The sequence below is a fragment of the Terrapene carolina genome, unplaced genomic scaffold (genome assembly GCF_002925995.2).
Source record: "Terrapene carolina triunguis isolate 2854851 unplaced genomic scaffold, T_m_triunguis-2.0 Scaffold89, whole genome shotgun sequence".
NCBI classification, from domain to species: domain Eukaryota; kingdom Metazoa; phylum Chordata; order Testudines; family Emydidae; genus Terrapene; species Terrapene triunguis.
The window spans coordinates 27,810,363-27,823,615 of NW_020664440.1; the positions used below are offsets into that span (position 1 = coordinate 27,810,363).

The 13,253-nt window shown below is 42.9% G+C and overlaps 1 protein-coding gene across 1 annotated transcript in view; it reads left to right on the plus strand.

The window, feature by feature from the left end:
• The window catches only part of WNK2 (WNK lysine deficient protein kinase 2), a 171,345-nt gene that overhangs the window by 114,833 nt on the left and 43,259 nt on the right, over positions 1–13,253 (plus strand). The window contains exons 12-15 of the mRNA XM_029911187.1: positions 4,404–4,709; positions 8,664–8,713; positions 10,654–10,819; positions 10,904–11,020. Of these exons, the coding sequence (XP_029767047.1) occupies positions 4,404–4,709; positions 8,664–8,713; positions 10,654–10,819; positions 10,904–11,020 (639 nt within the window). The remainder of the gene's footprint in view (positions 1–4,403; positions 4,710–8,663; positions 8,714–10,653; positions 10,820–10,903; positions 11,021–13,253) is intronic.

Below are 13,253 nucleotides of genomic sequence, written 5' to 3' on the forward strand. Positions count from 1 at the left end.
TACCACTGATTTTAATATCTATAGTACAGTAGGTGCATGATCCTGTGTGAACTGTCGATATGTACGCATGTCGGAATATGGATGTACTGTGTCAGTTCTATTGATGTAGAACTGTTTATAAATAGTGTGTTTTTAAATTGAAGGGAAATGATTGCTGGAGAATACTTCTGGAAGGCTGGTTGGAGGATATCTACAAAAAAGAAATAAATACCAGTTGCAGGTCCTTTTTGTTAAAACCAATGAAGCATAAAATATGGCTTCTAATATTAGCACCATTTGCAAGATAAGTGGTTCATGAGTTACTAATGAGTCTGCAAATGATACTGTTGTCACTTTTATAATATGACAACATAAAGTATAATACGGCAAGACCCAAGGAGATAGTAGGAAGGGTCAAATCAGTTAAGAATGGTTTACTTCAAAAATGAAGGTTGGACAAGAAAGTGTTCTATTACATCTGTTTGCATGTGGATTGAAATTCATAACATCCCATTTCAATCTACTGTACCATGGTATTTCCAATTTACTACATCGTATCTAAATTTCAGTTTTCAGCCATATATTTGGTACCGAAATATTGTTTGTGAAGAATTCTAGCTCATTTTGGGCCTGATACAATTTCTGTTGAACTAATAAATGGTAATATTTCCATTGGCTTCAAAGAGCATTGAATCTGGCCCTTTATGCATAGTATGCATGGCAAACACCATGAATTGATATTCCCGCTTGTGACACAAAGGCATCATTTATCTGACACATCTGTGGTAGAGTCCTGAAATTGTTCCTTAGGACAAATAGCTAACTGAAATGAAATGGAAGACTAAACCTAGGCCAGAGAATATTCAGAAACATATTGTTCTGTCTTTAAAGTATTTTTAAGGGAGAGGTATTTCTATGAATAACTAAGCGTCCAATATGGTCACTGTCTCACTAATGTTGATGGCTAATATTTGTTTGCTCGCTATCTCCTGGGTCAAACATATGATTTGAAAATTATTCTGCTATAATTTACTGTACGTTTTTAAGTGACTACCTCTGCATTAAAGCAACATTCTACTCCCTTCCAGCAACGCACACCAAACTGTTATCCAGATAACCTCCATGATAGACTCCTCTGTAACCATGTTCCATGAGATAAGGATGCTGTGCCTTCATTTCTATCTTCAAATTAAATTAGATTAACTGTTACCACTCAAAAAAGAGTCATGGATATTTCTCTGAAAAAAAAAAAAAGTTCAGTGTGCAATGGCAGTCAAAAAAGCAAACAAAATGCTAGGAATCATTAGCTAAGGGATAGGTAATAAAACAAAAAATATCATAATGCCACTATATAAATCATGGTATGCCCACAATTTGAATGTTGCGTGAAGCTCTGGCCAACCCATCTCAAAAAAAAAAAAAAGTTAGAATTGGGAAAGGTAAAGGGATGGGTAATAAAAATGATTGGGGATATGGATCAGCTTCCATATGTGGAGAGATTAAACAGATTGGAACTGTTCAGATTAAAAAAGAGATAACTAAGGGGGGAATGATAGAGATCAATAAATTCATGAATGGTGTGGAAAAAGTGAATAGGAAGTGTTCTTTACCCTGTCCAAGAACTAAGGGTCACCTGATGAAATCAATAGGCAGCAGATTTAAAACAAACCTAAAAAGGAAGTTATACTTCAAACACTGCACAGTCAACCTGTGGAGCTCCCACGAAGGGTCCGTTGAGACTGATCCCTGAAGGACTGGCGCACCTTTCGGTACTGCAGGCAGGAGCCCTTTCTGGTTCCATCTACACCCAAGGCTTTCAAGACATCCAGAGAGACGCTTAACCTGTCGGTGCCAGCTTCCCCTGCTAGTTCGGAATCTCACCTAGTATGGGGATTGGAAGTGCATGGTCACAGCTCCAGCCCCAGAGCACAGGTGACTTCTATAGTTCTTCAGCTACTCTCTCTATAGAGTTCCATCTAGAAGGAAACCAGCGATGATCTCGCCAGTTCCCCCATCTCCAGACTCTGAACTGGTCTTCCTGGTCCCGAGCGGGTCCGCTCCACCATGGTCTGAGGAAGCAGACTCCCCATCAGACTGTGAGGCGAGATGCCTGTCCACTGTGGTACCAGCCACAGCCTCAGCACCCTAAAGACCAGTGGCCTGCACACATCTGGGTCCTGTTTTCATATCAATGGCCCTTTTGGACTCCTTGGGGCTTCCCTTCACGTTCTAGAACCTCTCTTCCCGCCCGTCTACATTGGCTAGGCACTGTCTTCCTCCCCCGGGACCAGGACTGGGACTGGTATCGTGCGGGGGGAACTACATGATCAGGACTCTCCTGTGGAGGAATTAGAGGCGGGCCTCCTCAACAACCTTTAGCCTCTTCTTCACTGCCTAAGGAGGCAGTAGTTACTGAGTCTACATCGCCCCACCCCACCCCCGATGATTTCAGAGCTCATCAAGACTTGTTGAAGAGGGGGCTGCAGCTCTGGATTTCCAACCAGAAGAGGTACAGGAAAGGTCACACGGGCTGATGGACATTTTAGCCTCTGCAGTACCCTCTAGGGTAGCTCTCTTTATTAATGAGGCTATCCTGGAACCTATCAAGGTTTTATGGCAAACCCCGTCTTTCCTGCCTCCCACTGCTAAAAGGGAGGACCGAAGATACTATGTGCCATCACAGGGATTTGAGTACTTCTATAACCACCTTCTTCCAGGCTCCCCGGGGAGTCGCTGCTGCTGACAAAAGAGAGAGATGAGGACACCAGGCTTCTACCCTGAAAGGAAAAGAAGCAAAAAAGCTACACCTGTTTGGCAGGAAGCCTCATTCCACAGTAGGTTACACCTTGGGGCTGTGAACCAGCAGGCTCTGCTGGGTCGCTACAGTTTCAGCCTAGTGGATAATATCCTGAAGTTCAAAGACAAGCTTCCTGATGGGTCAAAGCAGGAGTTCACTGCTATGGTGGAGGGCAAATCACTCACCAAAACAGCATTGCAAGTGAGCCTGGATGCAGCGGACTCTGTGGCTCGAGCTATGGCTTCCACCATCACTATGTGGCATTCCTCTTGGCTGCAGTCATCAAGTCTTCCCCCAAAGGTGCAACAAACTGTTTGAGACCTCCCATTTGAAGGCCCCTCACATTTTTCCAATAAGACAGATGAGATTAAAGATTCCAGGGTGACCCTTAAATCTCTGGGGATTTATACACCGTCAGCAAAAACCAAACAGTTCCGCCCACACAGCAGGTCCTAATGGTTTCAGCCCTTCTTGCTGCATGCCCAGGACCTGTCCAAAACGAGGAGCAGAAGTGAATGAACAGAACGGGGCAATTATCAAGTGATCCAAGGCATTAATGAAAATATTGAATCGTATCAGACCCAGAACTGACCCCTGCAGGACCCCACTAGATACGCCCTCCCGGTTTGTCAGCAAACCATTGATTACTACTCTGAGTATGGCCTTACAACTAGTTGTGCAGTCACGTTCTAGTCATTTCATCTAGACCACATTTCCTTAGTTTGCTTATGAGAATGTCATTGGGACTGTGACAAAAGCTTTACTAAAATCAAGATAAATCACATGTACAGCTCCCCCCACCCCATCCACTGGGCCAGTAACCCTGTCAAAGAAGGAAATTAGGTTCTTTAGCATGATTTGTTTTTGACAAATATATGCTGGCTAGTCCTTATAAATCCGGTTATTCTCCACATGCTTATAAATTGATTGTTTAATTATTTGTTCCAGTATCTTTCCAGGTATTGAAGTTAGAGTGACTGTCTATAATTCCCCCTGTCCTCTTTGTTCCCCTTTTTAAAACAGGTAGTATGTTTGCCCTTCTCTAGTCTTCTGGGACATCCCCCATCCTCCAGCTGTTCTCAAAGATAATTGCTAACAGTTCTGAGGTTGCTTCAGCTAGTTCCTTAAGTACCCTCGGATGAATGTCATCAGACCCTGCCAACTTGAATATTGTTTACTCTGTTAAGTTTTGTCATCTTTTTCTCCATGTACACACCCTAGGCTTGTGGAAATAGAGCCAAGTGTTCAAGGAAATGGGATATAAGCAGAGTTTTGAAATTCTAAGCAGGATCCAGCTTAGTTTTGCATGATTCCTACAAATATCGTTAAGAAAGTACTCACCCATGTCGTATATGAATGCTCAGGCATGCATGCTCTTTGTCGTACCTTCAGAAATTATATAAGTAGCAGCCTCTCATTTTATTTTAACTCTGATTATTTTGAAAGCAAGTCTTTATGGCTCTCTTCTTTTCATGTCCCATAAACAAAAAACATACAGATACGTTCTCAGCATAGGTTTATAAAGGTTTGTTTAATTAGCAAAAACAACTTTTGCACCTTGACTTGAATGAGTCATGAACACCCTAAACAAAGTGTTTTTTAATAGGTCTCTATTGTATTACAACAGATCATGGGACATCCTCAATATGGTTTGGAACTTGGAGCCCAGATGCCTGTAATACCAATGCAGCCTTCGATAGTTATGCCACCACCTTTGCAGTTGCAACCTGAAATATTGCCGCCATGCCTTGGGCCAGAAAGTCTTTCACAACTTCATGGCAACCTTGCTGCAGCTAGTGCAACAGTGCCCATAGATCATTGTCTGCCTCTTCAGCCTACTGGTCTTCTGCAGCTTCAACCAGATCTTTCCCAGCCTATGGGGCAGCAGGCTCCATGTTCTGCTATCCAGTCGGTTACAGAGTCAACTCAAGAGGTAGAACATTTTTTCCTAAATGATTTGCCACGCTTGTCACAAATCTCCTTTATAGATATAAAATTGTTTCACACGAGCCATTTTCCAAGCTCACTCTATGGAGCCACTTATCTTAGGTTATATTTTATTGGCTGAACCATCATCTTAGCAACTATTTCATATGTAGCTGGAGATTATATACTATACTTGTTAACCTGGGAAATGTCTCCTTAAAGTCATTTATTGGAGTAATAAGCCACCTGGACAACTCAACTCTCAAGTACTCCCTTCATCCTCAGTTGAATGGGTATGCAAAGATAGCGTAGAATTTGTATGGAAATTACACTTCTAGATCATTAGGTCATCGCCCGTGGGCCAGTGCAGGAGTGTTCCATACAGCTTCATCCAGTGTATTGTCCAGTCTTGTTTTAAATGTCTCATTAATGGGGTTTCCACCATTTGCCTTGAGAAACTATTCCATAGTCTAATATCTCACTGTCTAAAAGTTCTTCATTATGTTCAGCCTAAATCTTTTTTCCCCCATCCTGTTACTTTTTAGTATATCTTTCTGTACTGCCCTGAATTTCACTCCATTCCTGATGGTTTAGATTCTTCCAAAATTGGTAAATATTACCATGTCCCTTCTTAGCAGTCATGTAGCCAAGTTATATTTTGCTCTTTTGGTCTTTCTTTGTAACACAATTACTTTTTCCTGCCTGCTAATCACTATTTTGGCTTTTCTTTGAATGACCTCACTCAGTTCTTTAACTGTGAGGTTTGACACAGTTTTATAGAGGTATATATTGCCTTCCCTTCAGTGTTGTAATGCATATTAATATGCAAAGCAAAGCTGCATTGGCTTTTGGCTGTTATATCAGATTGCAAACCAATGTCTGACTTACTGTCCACTCCCAACCTGAAATCTCCCTCAGCACCATTGCTTTCCAGGTTTCTCTCCTGCATGGAGCATTTCTGGTTTGGAGTATCTCTTCCCCTGAAGCAATAGCTTTCATCTTTCCAGGCTCCATCTCTCTTTCTGCCCATGCTTCTAAACTCTTTAGCTGCCAATTTGTATTTCTATCCTTACTGGTATTTGCAGCTTCTTCCCAGTTGGGCACTGAACAGTCAGAATTTCATTAAGGTACAGTTAAGCCCCTTTTCCAGATCATCAGTGCAGATGTTAAATAAGACTGAATGTACAGCCAAACTTTATGGCACCCCCTTGGAGACCACCGCCCATTTTGATAAATTTCCATTGCCCCTTCAAGCAGTTGAAGACCTTAAGGATTTGAAGTGTATGTGTTTCTTGTTAGAGAAATTAGCAACATGGAGACTTGTGGTATTTTCTCCAACCCAGTGCTTTCACACAAGTCCTGGATCTCAAACATTGGCAGCAAATCTGTGTACATGGAATTTCACCTGCAAAAAGACCATCTAAAATCCCAGCTGTATCCAACACTTCCCAGATTCTGGGTGTTTCTCCTCCTGCCCACTTTGGGTCCTGCATACGCCCAGAACCAGTATAGACAGTGCTGCTACACCTGCCGTCTCTGTTGGAGGGTCCTATACCATTCTTGGAGCTATGAAATATGGGTGTGATGTGTATTGCTGTAGTGTAACGTGATGTGAAGTACAAGCTTCTCTGAGAGAACTAAAATGGCAACTAGAGGCCCCTGAGGCACAAGGCTATCTCTTCACTTTTTAATCATGTCCTTGGAAATCCCCATGCACTATTTCCCCAACTCCATCCACACACAGCAGCTCTGGATAAACTCCCTGTTCCCATTCTCACTTCATGGGATCAGCTCCCTTGGCCCTCCGTTCCCCACATGACGGAGAAGAGCGATTTGGAGGAAAGATTTGCATATTGATTCTTGAGGCTTGGAGGCCCAATTGAGTGACTGTAAAGTATCCAAGATTTGCTTGAACCCTCCCTGCCCTGTACTCTCAACTGAGAAATCCCCATCCTAAAGCCATACCTGCCCTTATCACATGGCTCCACTTTTCTCCATGCAGGGCACAGGTTTGTTCCAGTGAGCCTGTGTGCTAGCCCTTGTTGTCCATCTGCTCTGCAAGACAAAGGCACTCCTCATCTATAACCATTGTCCACTGCAGCTGGATTGTTTGAGTCCCCGTCCACATAAGGGTCAAATTGTTCCAAGTACCCCTTGATGACTGTGCTGATGTCAGATACTGTGAAATACGTTTGTGATGGGTTTCTTAGGTATAACTCTTTGTAAGGAGAGTTTCATATCAGACTCATATGTTGTCATTCAAAACAATTCATTTCATTATCATTTTGCCATAACACTTCCCTCTGGCATTATCTTTTGTTTGAATCCATATGGCAGCGCTCATATCCCTGGCCATTTTGATTTGATCAGGCAAGTAAGATCTTTGTAAAACACTTGATCAAGTGCATTACTAAAATCTAAATACGTTGTGTCTGTGATCTCATTGTTCATTCATTTTGTAATTCTGTTGAGAAAGCAATCAGGTTTGGCTTATAGAACCATGAGCAATAGCCAACATGAGCTTGGTATCCTTTAGAGGCTTACAGATTTTAACTTCGCTATGCAGATTCTCTTTCCACTAGAGGGCAGTCATAAAGGATTCAGGGAACTTGGATATGTCTACACTGAGTCCAAGCCCCCTTCTGTCCACACACATATCAATCTGACTCAGGTCAGCAAGCACTCATGACCCGGATCATAGGACACTGTGAGGGAGGTGGATCAGAGCCCAATCCTGTTGTGACTTGAGTCCAAGCCCTATCATTTTGCACTATGGACGCAAACCCAAGTCAGAAAGTCTGCATAGTGCCATATGCATGTGTTAGCCCGGCTATGAGGCCCAGGTCCAGCAATTGTAAACCAGGTTTACAATGCAGTGTGGACGCTCAATACAGACTTGGAAACACCAAATCTGCAAGCCTGGGTTCCACAGATCCAGGCTTACTGTGCGGACATACCCTTAGAGTCATAGAGTTTAAACCCAAAAGGGACAATTGGATCATCTGGTTTGACTTGATTCCTGAACATGTGGCTACACTAGGATTTTTGGTTAAAATGTCTTGCTGTTGCTACCACCAGTTTATCTCCGTTGGTGGGAGTGCCAGAAGGCTCCAGCAACCATTGGTGCTTGAAGCATCAGCTCCTCTAACTCTGCTCAGAATAGGCCTACAGCACATCATACGTAGAGCCCTGGTGATAGGTGGCACGGTGTCTTTACTAGCACTGCCACTGTGGAGCTGAAGCAGTGATAGCAACAGTGGGGAACTGTTTTTAAAGGAAAATCTATCTGTTGTGGAGAAGGCAGAAGAGGTGGTAGGCAGCCCAGTATGTCAGTGTTTCTTTTCTCCTTTATTCCAAATTCATTATGCACTTTTCAAGAATAAGCAAAACATACTGGAAATATTAAATGTTGCTGCTGTATGCATTTCTTTACTGTGGGATACTGCAAAAAAATAACAAGGTTAGGTCAAATTTTGGATCCATTTAAATAAGATCAGGTAGGTAATGACATATGGATTCCAAATTTACTAACACTGTTCTGTTGCTGTGAGCTCTTTTTAAACTGCTGATTTATGTAAGATCTTCTCTGTTTTCTGCTTTTCTGCTGTCGAGTGAGCAATGGGAGAACTAAATTATTAACAAGCTCTATTCCAAAAGTGGGCTTTAATATCAGGACTTGTGTACAAACAGCCATGTTGGCTTGTGCTCCAAAAGAAATGCTAGCGACAAAAGCAACTTTAGATAGAAAAGAACAATTTAGTGGCATTCCAAGTTCTGAGCATGAGTTAAACAAAATGGTGTGGGATTAAAATCTTATTTTCGGAAAATATCCTTCTAAATGCCCCAAAACTGCTCTACCAAAAATCTTGATCTACATAGTGTCCTGTTTCTTCATATGCAAATACAATATATTAAATGTTGTCTGATGTCTCTATTTAAATTACTTCTTTTTATATTTTAGGAGCATGCAATACAGGAAAAACAGCAGACACTAACACTGAGCTGTGAAAGGTATCCTTACAATCTCTCTAACATGTGAAAAAAATTTATATCTGGAAGCTTTTTCTTTCTCCCCCTTCACAAGCCTGAGCCTGAAGCTCTGTCTTTATAATGGGGTGGGGCAGGGTGTAGGGTGGGAGTGTTAGGTTGGTAGCACATGGACAGATTGGAGGTAGTGAGTGATAGGTCTGGGAAAAGTAACAAGTTGCATACATGAAGTTTAGCTATTTGGGTTGGTCTATCTTATCTGAACAGACCGTAAGTTCCTTGGAGCAGGGACTCTGTCTTAGGCCTGGTCTACGCACAACTGTGGTGCTCCTTAACGATTTTGGTTAGGTGTATGATTTTTTTTTTCTCTATCAAAATAGGTAAAGTGGCACAATCCCTAGTGTGGGTGCAGTTATACTGGTATAAAGGTGCCTTACACCACTAGAGGTTATTCCCGTTTCCACCCAGCAAGAGCTAATACCAGTGTCAGGCACCTCTGTACTGATATAACTGCATTCATGCTAGGGGTGGACTGTCCTGCTTTACCTATACCAGTATAGCAAAAATTCTATCAATTTAATGTATAGACCAGGCCAGCTCTGTCTTTAGCATGGTTAGCACAATCCAGGTTGCAGCCTTAAGGTACTACCATAATACTACTGCTATTTGGCTGACTGCCATAATTAATGTTTTAATATCCAATCTTTTATGTCTATGAGCCTCAGGGAGGACCTAAACTCATGGGGTTGACATTTGTCTTTACCTTCAAACTCTTGTATTTTTAGGATTTGCAAAATGCAAGTTTGTAAATGTATTTTTGTTCTGCAACTTAAATTCGTGTCTCTGTTTCACCCCAAGACTGATTTGACTTAACCAGAATACATTTTCTAGATAAGGAGAATACCCTTGTGTATTCAGGGTTGAACATTTTCCTTTGCCCCCATTTCTACCTCACCAAAAGGCAGGTTGACACAAGTAGATACAGGCCGAGAGCTATAAAACTGCACCTGACTTGCAAGGAGTTTTCTGCTTTACAGGCTAAATGCCATTGGAAAAACCATGAAGGCCCTAGGGAAGGAAAATAAACTCAGTCTTCCCTTCATGCAGGAAAAGTAGTGTTTTTAAGGCTTCAGGACACTAACTCTGTGTCTGGTGGTTTTGTGGCGCTCTTCATTCTTTTCAGTGTTTCATGGAAAGTGGAATTTACCTTTTCCAGGATCCAGTAACTTTCAGACCTATAATTCTTGGATATGATTGAATTACGCAAAGTGAGTTCACTCATCCCTAGTGAGTATGCCATTCTACAGTCTCTTATAGGAAAGGAAGCCAAATATTTAGTGATTAATCGCTCTCGAATTTTGTTTTGCCTCGTTAGCTATGATATTTGAAAAACTAATTTTCCTAGCCCTGGCAACATTAAAAGCTGCTTGCATCAGAACACATCCAAGGGCAATTCCCTCAGGTCCTCTCTCCACATTAGAGTTTTGTTGCACCTTCATAGACTAAGAACAAGTGCCTGGTAGTAAAATGGCCCACAGCTGCAGAAGTTGTATTCTGTATCACATGTCACTCTCCTGTGTGACCCTTTCCCTGCACCACTGACTGACATAAGGTGATGGTTTCTAGAGAAGGCCACATATGTACCTTCGCCACTAGAGAATAGAACCTGAAGAAGGGTAAGAAAATAAGTTTGGGGGACCATCGCAGTTCAAAGACAGATTGTAAGGGTCTCTGAAGAAAAGGGGCTATTCTCAGTAGAAATTAAGGCCCTGATTTCATTGTGCAAGGGACATCATGTGTTTTCTTATGCTCATGCTTAAGGACCTTGCTGAATTGGGGCCAGCCATGCTGCTCTCAAAAGTGTTACTACAAAGCAGATCCCGTTTTCCTGTAGTCACTGTTTTTCTTCTTCTCTTTCCACATCCACATCCCGTGTGGGTATTTTTTCCTTCCCTGTTATAAAGCTACATGAGTCCCGATGTTGCTTCAGGTAAAGAGATGAGTGACAGCTTTGAAGGAGTGGTTGGAAGTGGAAAGCAAGAAGGGAAGCCTTCAAAAAAACATAAGAAATCTACACGCATTCGATCACGCCAGGAGAAGTCGAGCAGACCAAAGCTGACCATTCTAAATGCAAGTACAACCTCTTTGTCCGGGGCTGAACTTCTGTTCTTGGACATGCCAGAAATAATGATCAATGTTACTCTTTTCTTATAGGTGTGTAACACAGGGGATAAGATGGTGGAATGTCAGCTGGAAACACACAATCACAAAATGGTGACTTTTAAATTTGATTTAGATGGTGACGCGCCAGAAGAAATTGCTACTTACATGGTAAGACCTTATTTGCGAAGGAACTTTCAAAAGACACTTAAAATTTTGAGTTGCATAAACTATATGTATATTACACATGCACACAATTTGTTAAAAGAACATTATTGAGGTTGCAAAGTTAAGCATTCAGAAGCTAGCGAATGCGAAAATTAAGATTGCTATGAAAAAAATATGAGATCATGTAATTAAAGCCTGTGTCGTAATGTATTATGCATGTGGCACAGGCAGCCTTAATTCTGGCATTTCCTAACTGCTGAGGGCTTGACTTTGCAACCTTAATAATGTTCTTTTAACATAGTTTGTGTAATTTCTTGGGTTTTAAAAAGTGCAAACTGAAAAAAACAGTTCCGTCACGTGGCATCATATTGACACCCACATGGGTCATCAGCAGGGTTTACATCTTTAGATCAACCACACAGACCTTTGCCACTTGATCTACTAGAGTAACTGATAGCAGTAGTAGGTTGTCATCCTCTCTGTGGCTCGGCACTAGAGAAATATGAGAGAGACATTTTGCCAGTGGGTTTCACAGATATTTGCTAGCAGCAGAAGAAGGCTGGGACTCAGGAATCTTGGGTTCTAGTCCACGCTCTTGAAGGGAGTGTGCTCTAATGGGCACAGACTTTTCTGACTTGAATCCTCTCCAATCTGACCTTGTCGCAATCCTGGCCATTCCCCCAAACTCAGCTCCTCATCCAAGTCCCAGTCTCCTTGTCCAGAAACCATTGACCATTTTGGCTAAAATTTTCCAAAAGACACCCAGCTTGGAAAATTCAGTCAAATCAGTTAGTTTGGAAAAGCTATAAACACTCAAAGCAGGGTCTTATAAAAGGAAGTGTCATGCAACCTTAACAGGCGGTGCCACCAGCCCTGCTTAGCATCTGAAAAGTAAGCATGACCTTGATTGGCCAGGACACCACAGGAAGAAGGACAAGACCCCAGAAATGCGATTTATACAGGTCACAACTTTCCTTAGTAACACATCTGGGAACTATCAGACAATAACTCTTTCAGCACAGACTCTCCTTCCTACTTTAATCCAGGTCACCTGAGGGGAGGCTGAGATCAGCCCCTCCCCTTGTTCACCTGTCCCGGCACCACTGCTGGAACCCCAGCGCCCTCTCATTGTAGGAGGATTAAGGGGGTGGAGAAGAGGAGTTGTCACCTTGCTGTACCAAAGATTAGGAGCCCCAGCTTCTTTAGGAGATGCTTTCTCCTAATCCTCTTCCAGTTCTGGCTTATCAGTGGACCAGACCCCTATTGAACAATTACCTGCACTGGGTTCCTAACAGCTTGCAACAAAATTTTGCAACCAAACCTACCCGCCCAGTCCCTGGGCCACTGAGAGGAAGGTGAAATACCCCCTCTCCTCCTCCTCCTCCCTCTCTTCCTCCCTCCCCCCGGGCCAGTCTGACAGTGAGGAAGAATTTCTTCCCAGCTGCAAAAAGGTGGAATGTCAGCTGGAAACACACAATCATGATGCCCCCAGCAAGACCCCCCCCAAACCTGGTCCTGCTCTCATCCCAGAGAGGGCAAATGGGGAGGATGGTGCCCCAGGAGGGGGAAGGGCTTATAAGCCATCCCTTGGATGCGTGGGAACCAAGAGGCTTATGCTGCACCCTGTGCAACCAATCCGCCCCAGCGCCCTGCTACTCAAGTCCACAAGCAGGGGTGGTGGGGGTGCCGTCCATAAAAGGGCCAAGAGTTTTCTCTCCCATGCTAGCCCCAACAAAACCTCCCCATTTCTGAGGTTGCACGGTTTGGGGAACTCGTCATTCCTGTACTATGTTCTGGTTTTGTTCTAGATCACAGGTGCAGTGAGCCTGATTTTTCAGAGAGGGCTGAGCTTTCAGAGTCCCAAATGAAATCCATGGGAGCTTTGGGCATTAAGCACACTTGAAAGCCAGGCTGTGTTTTGTAGGTGTGGGGCTCTGGGCAGCTTTTTTGTGTCTATTTACTGTAACAAAGCCTTTCTTTTGAGGGGGATGAGAAACAAGATGATGCGTCTTACACACAGAAGCAAGGTGATCACTTTGCATCAAACCCACCAGGCCCAGAGAACGACTAATTTTTGTGTGAGAGGGGTGATTCAGTTTGGCCAGAGGCCAAATAAGAATACTGTCTCTTTAGGGTCTAGTTCCCATGAAGAATGATACACGTGCTCTCCGTACACAGATGCAAACTTCCAGCTAGTTAAGTCCACACAATGAGTACTGACCTACAGCCATTAGTG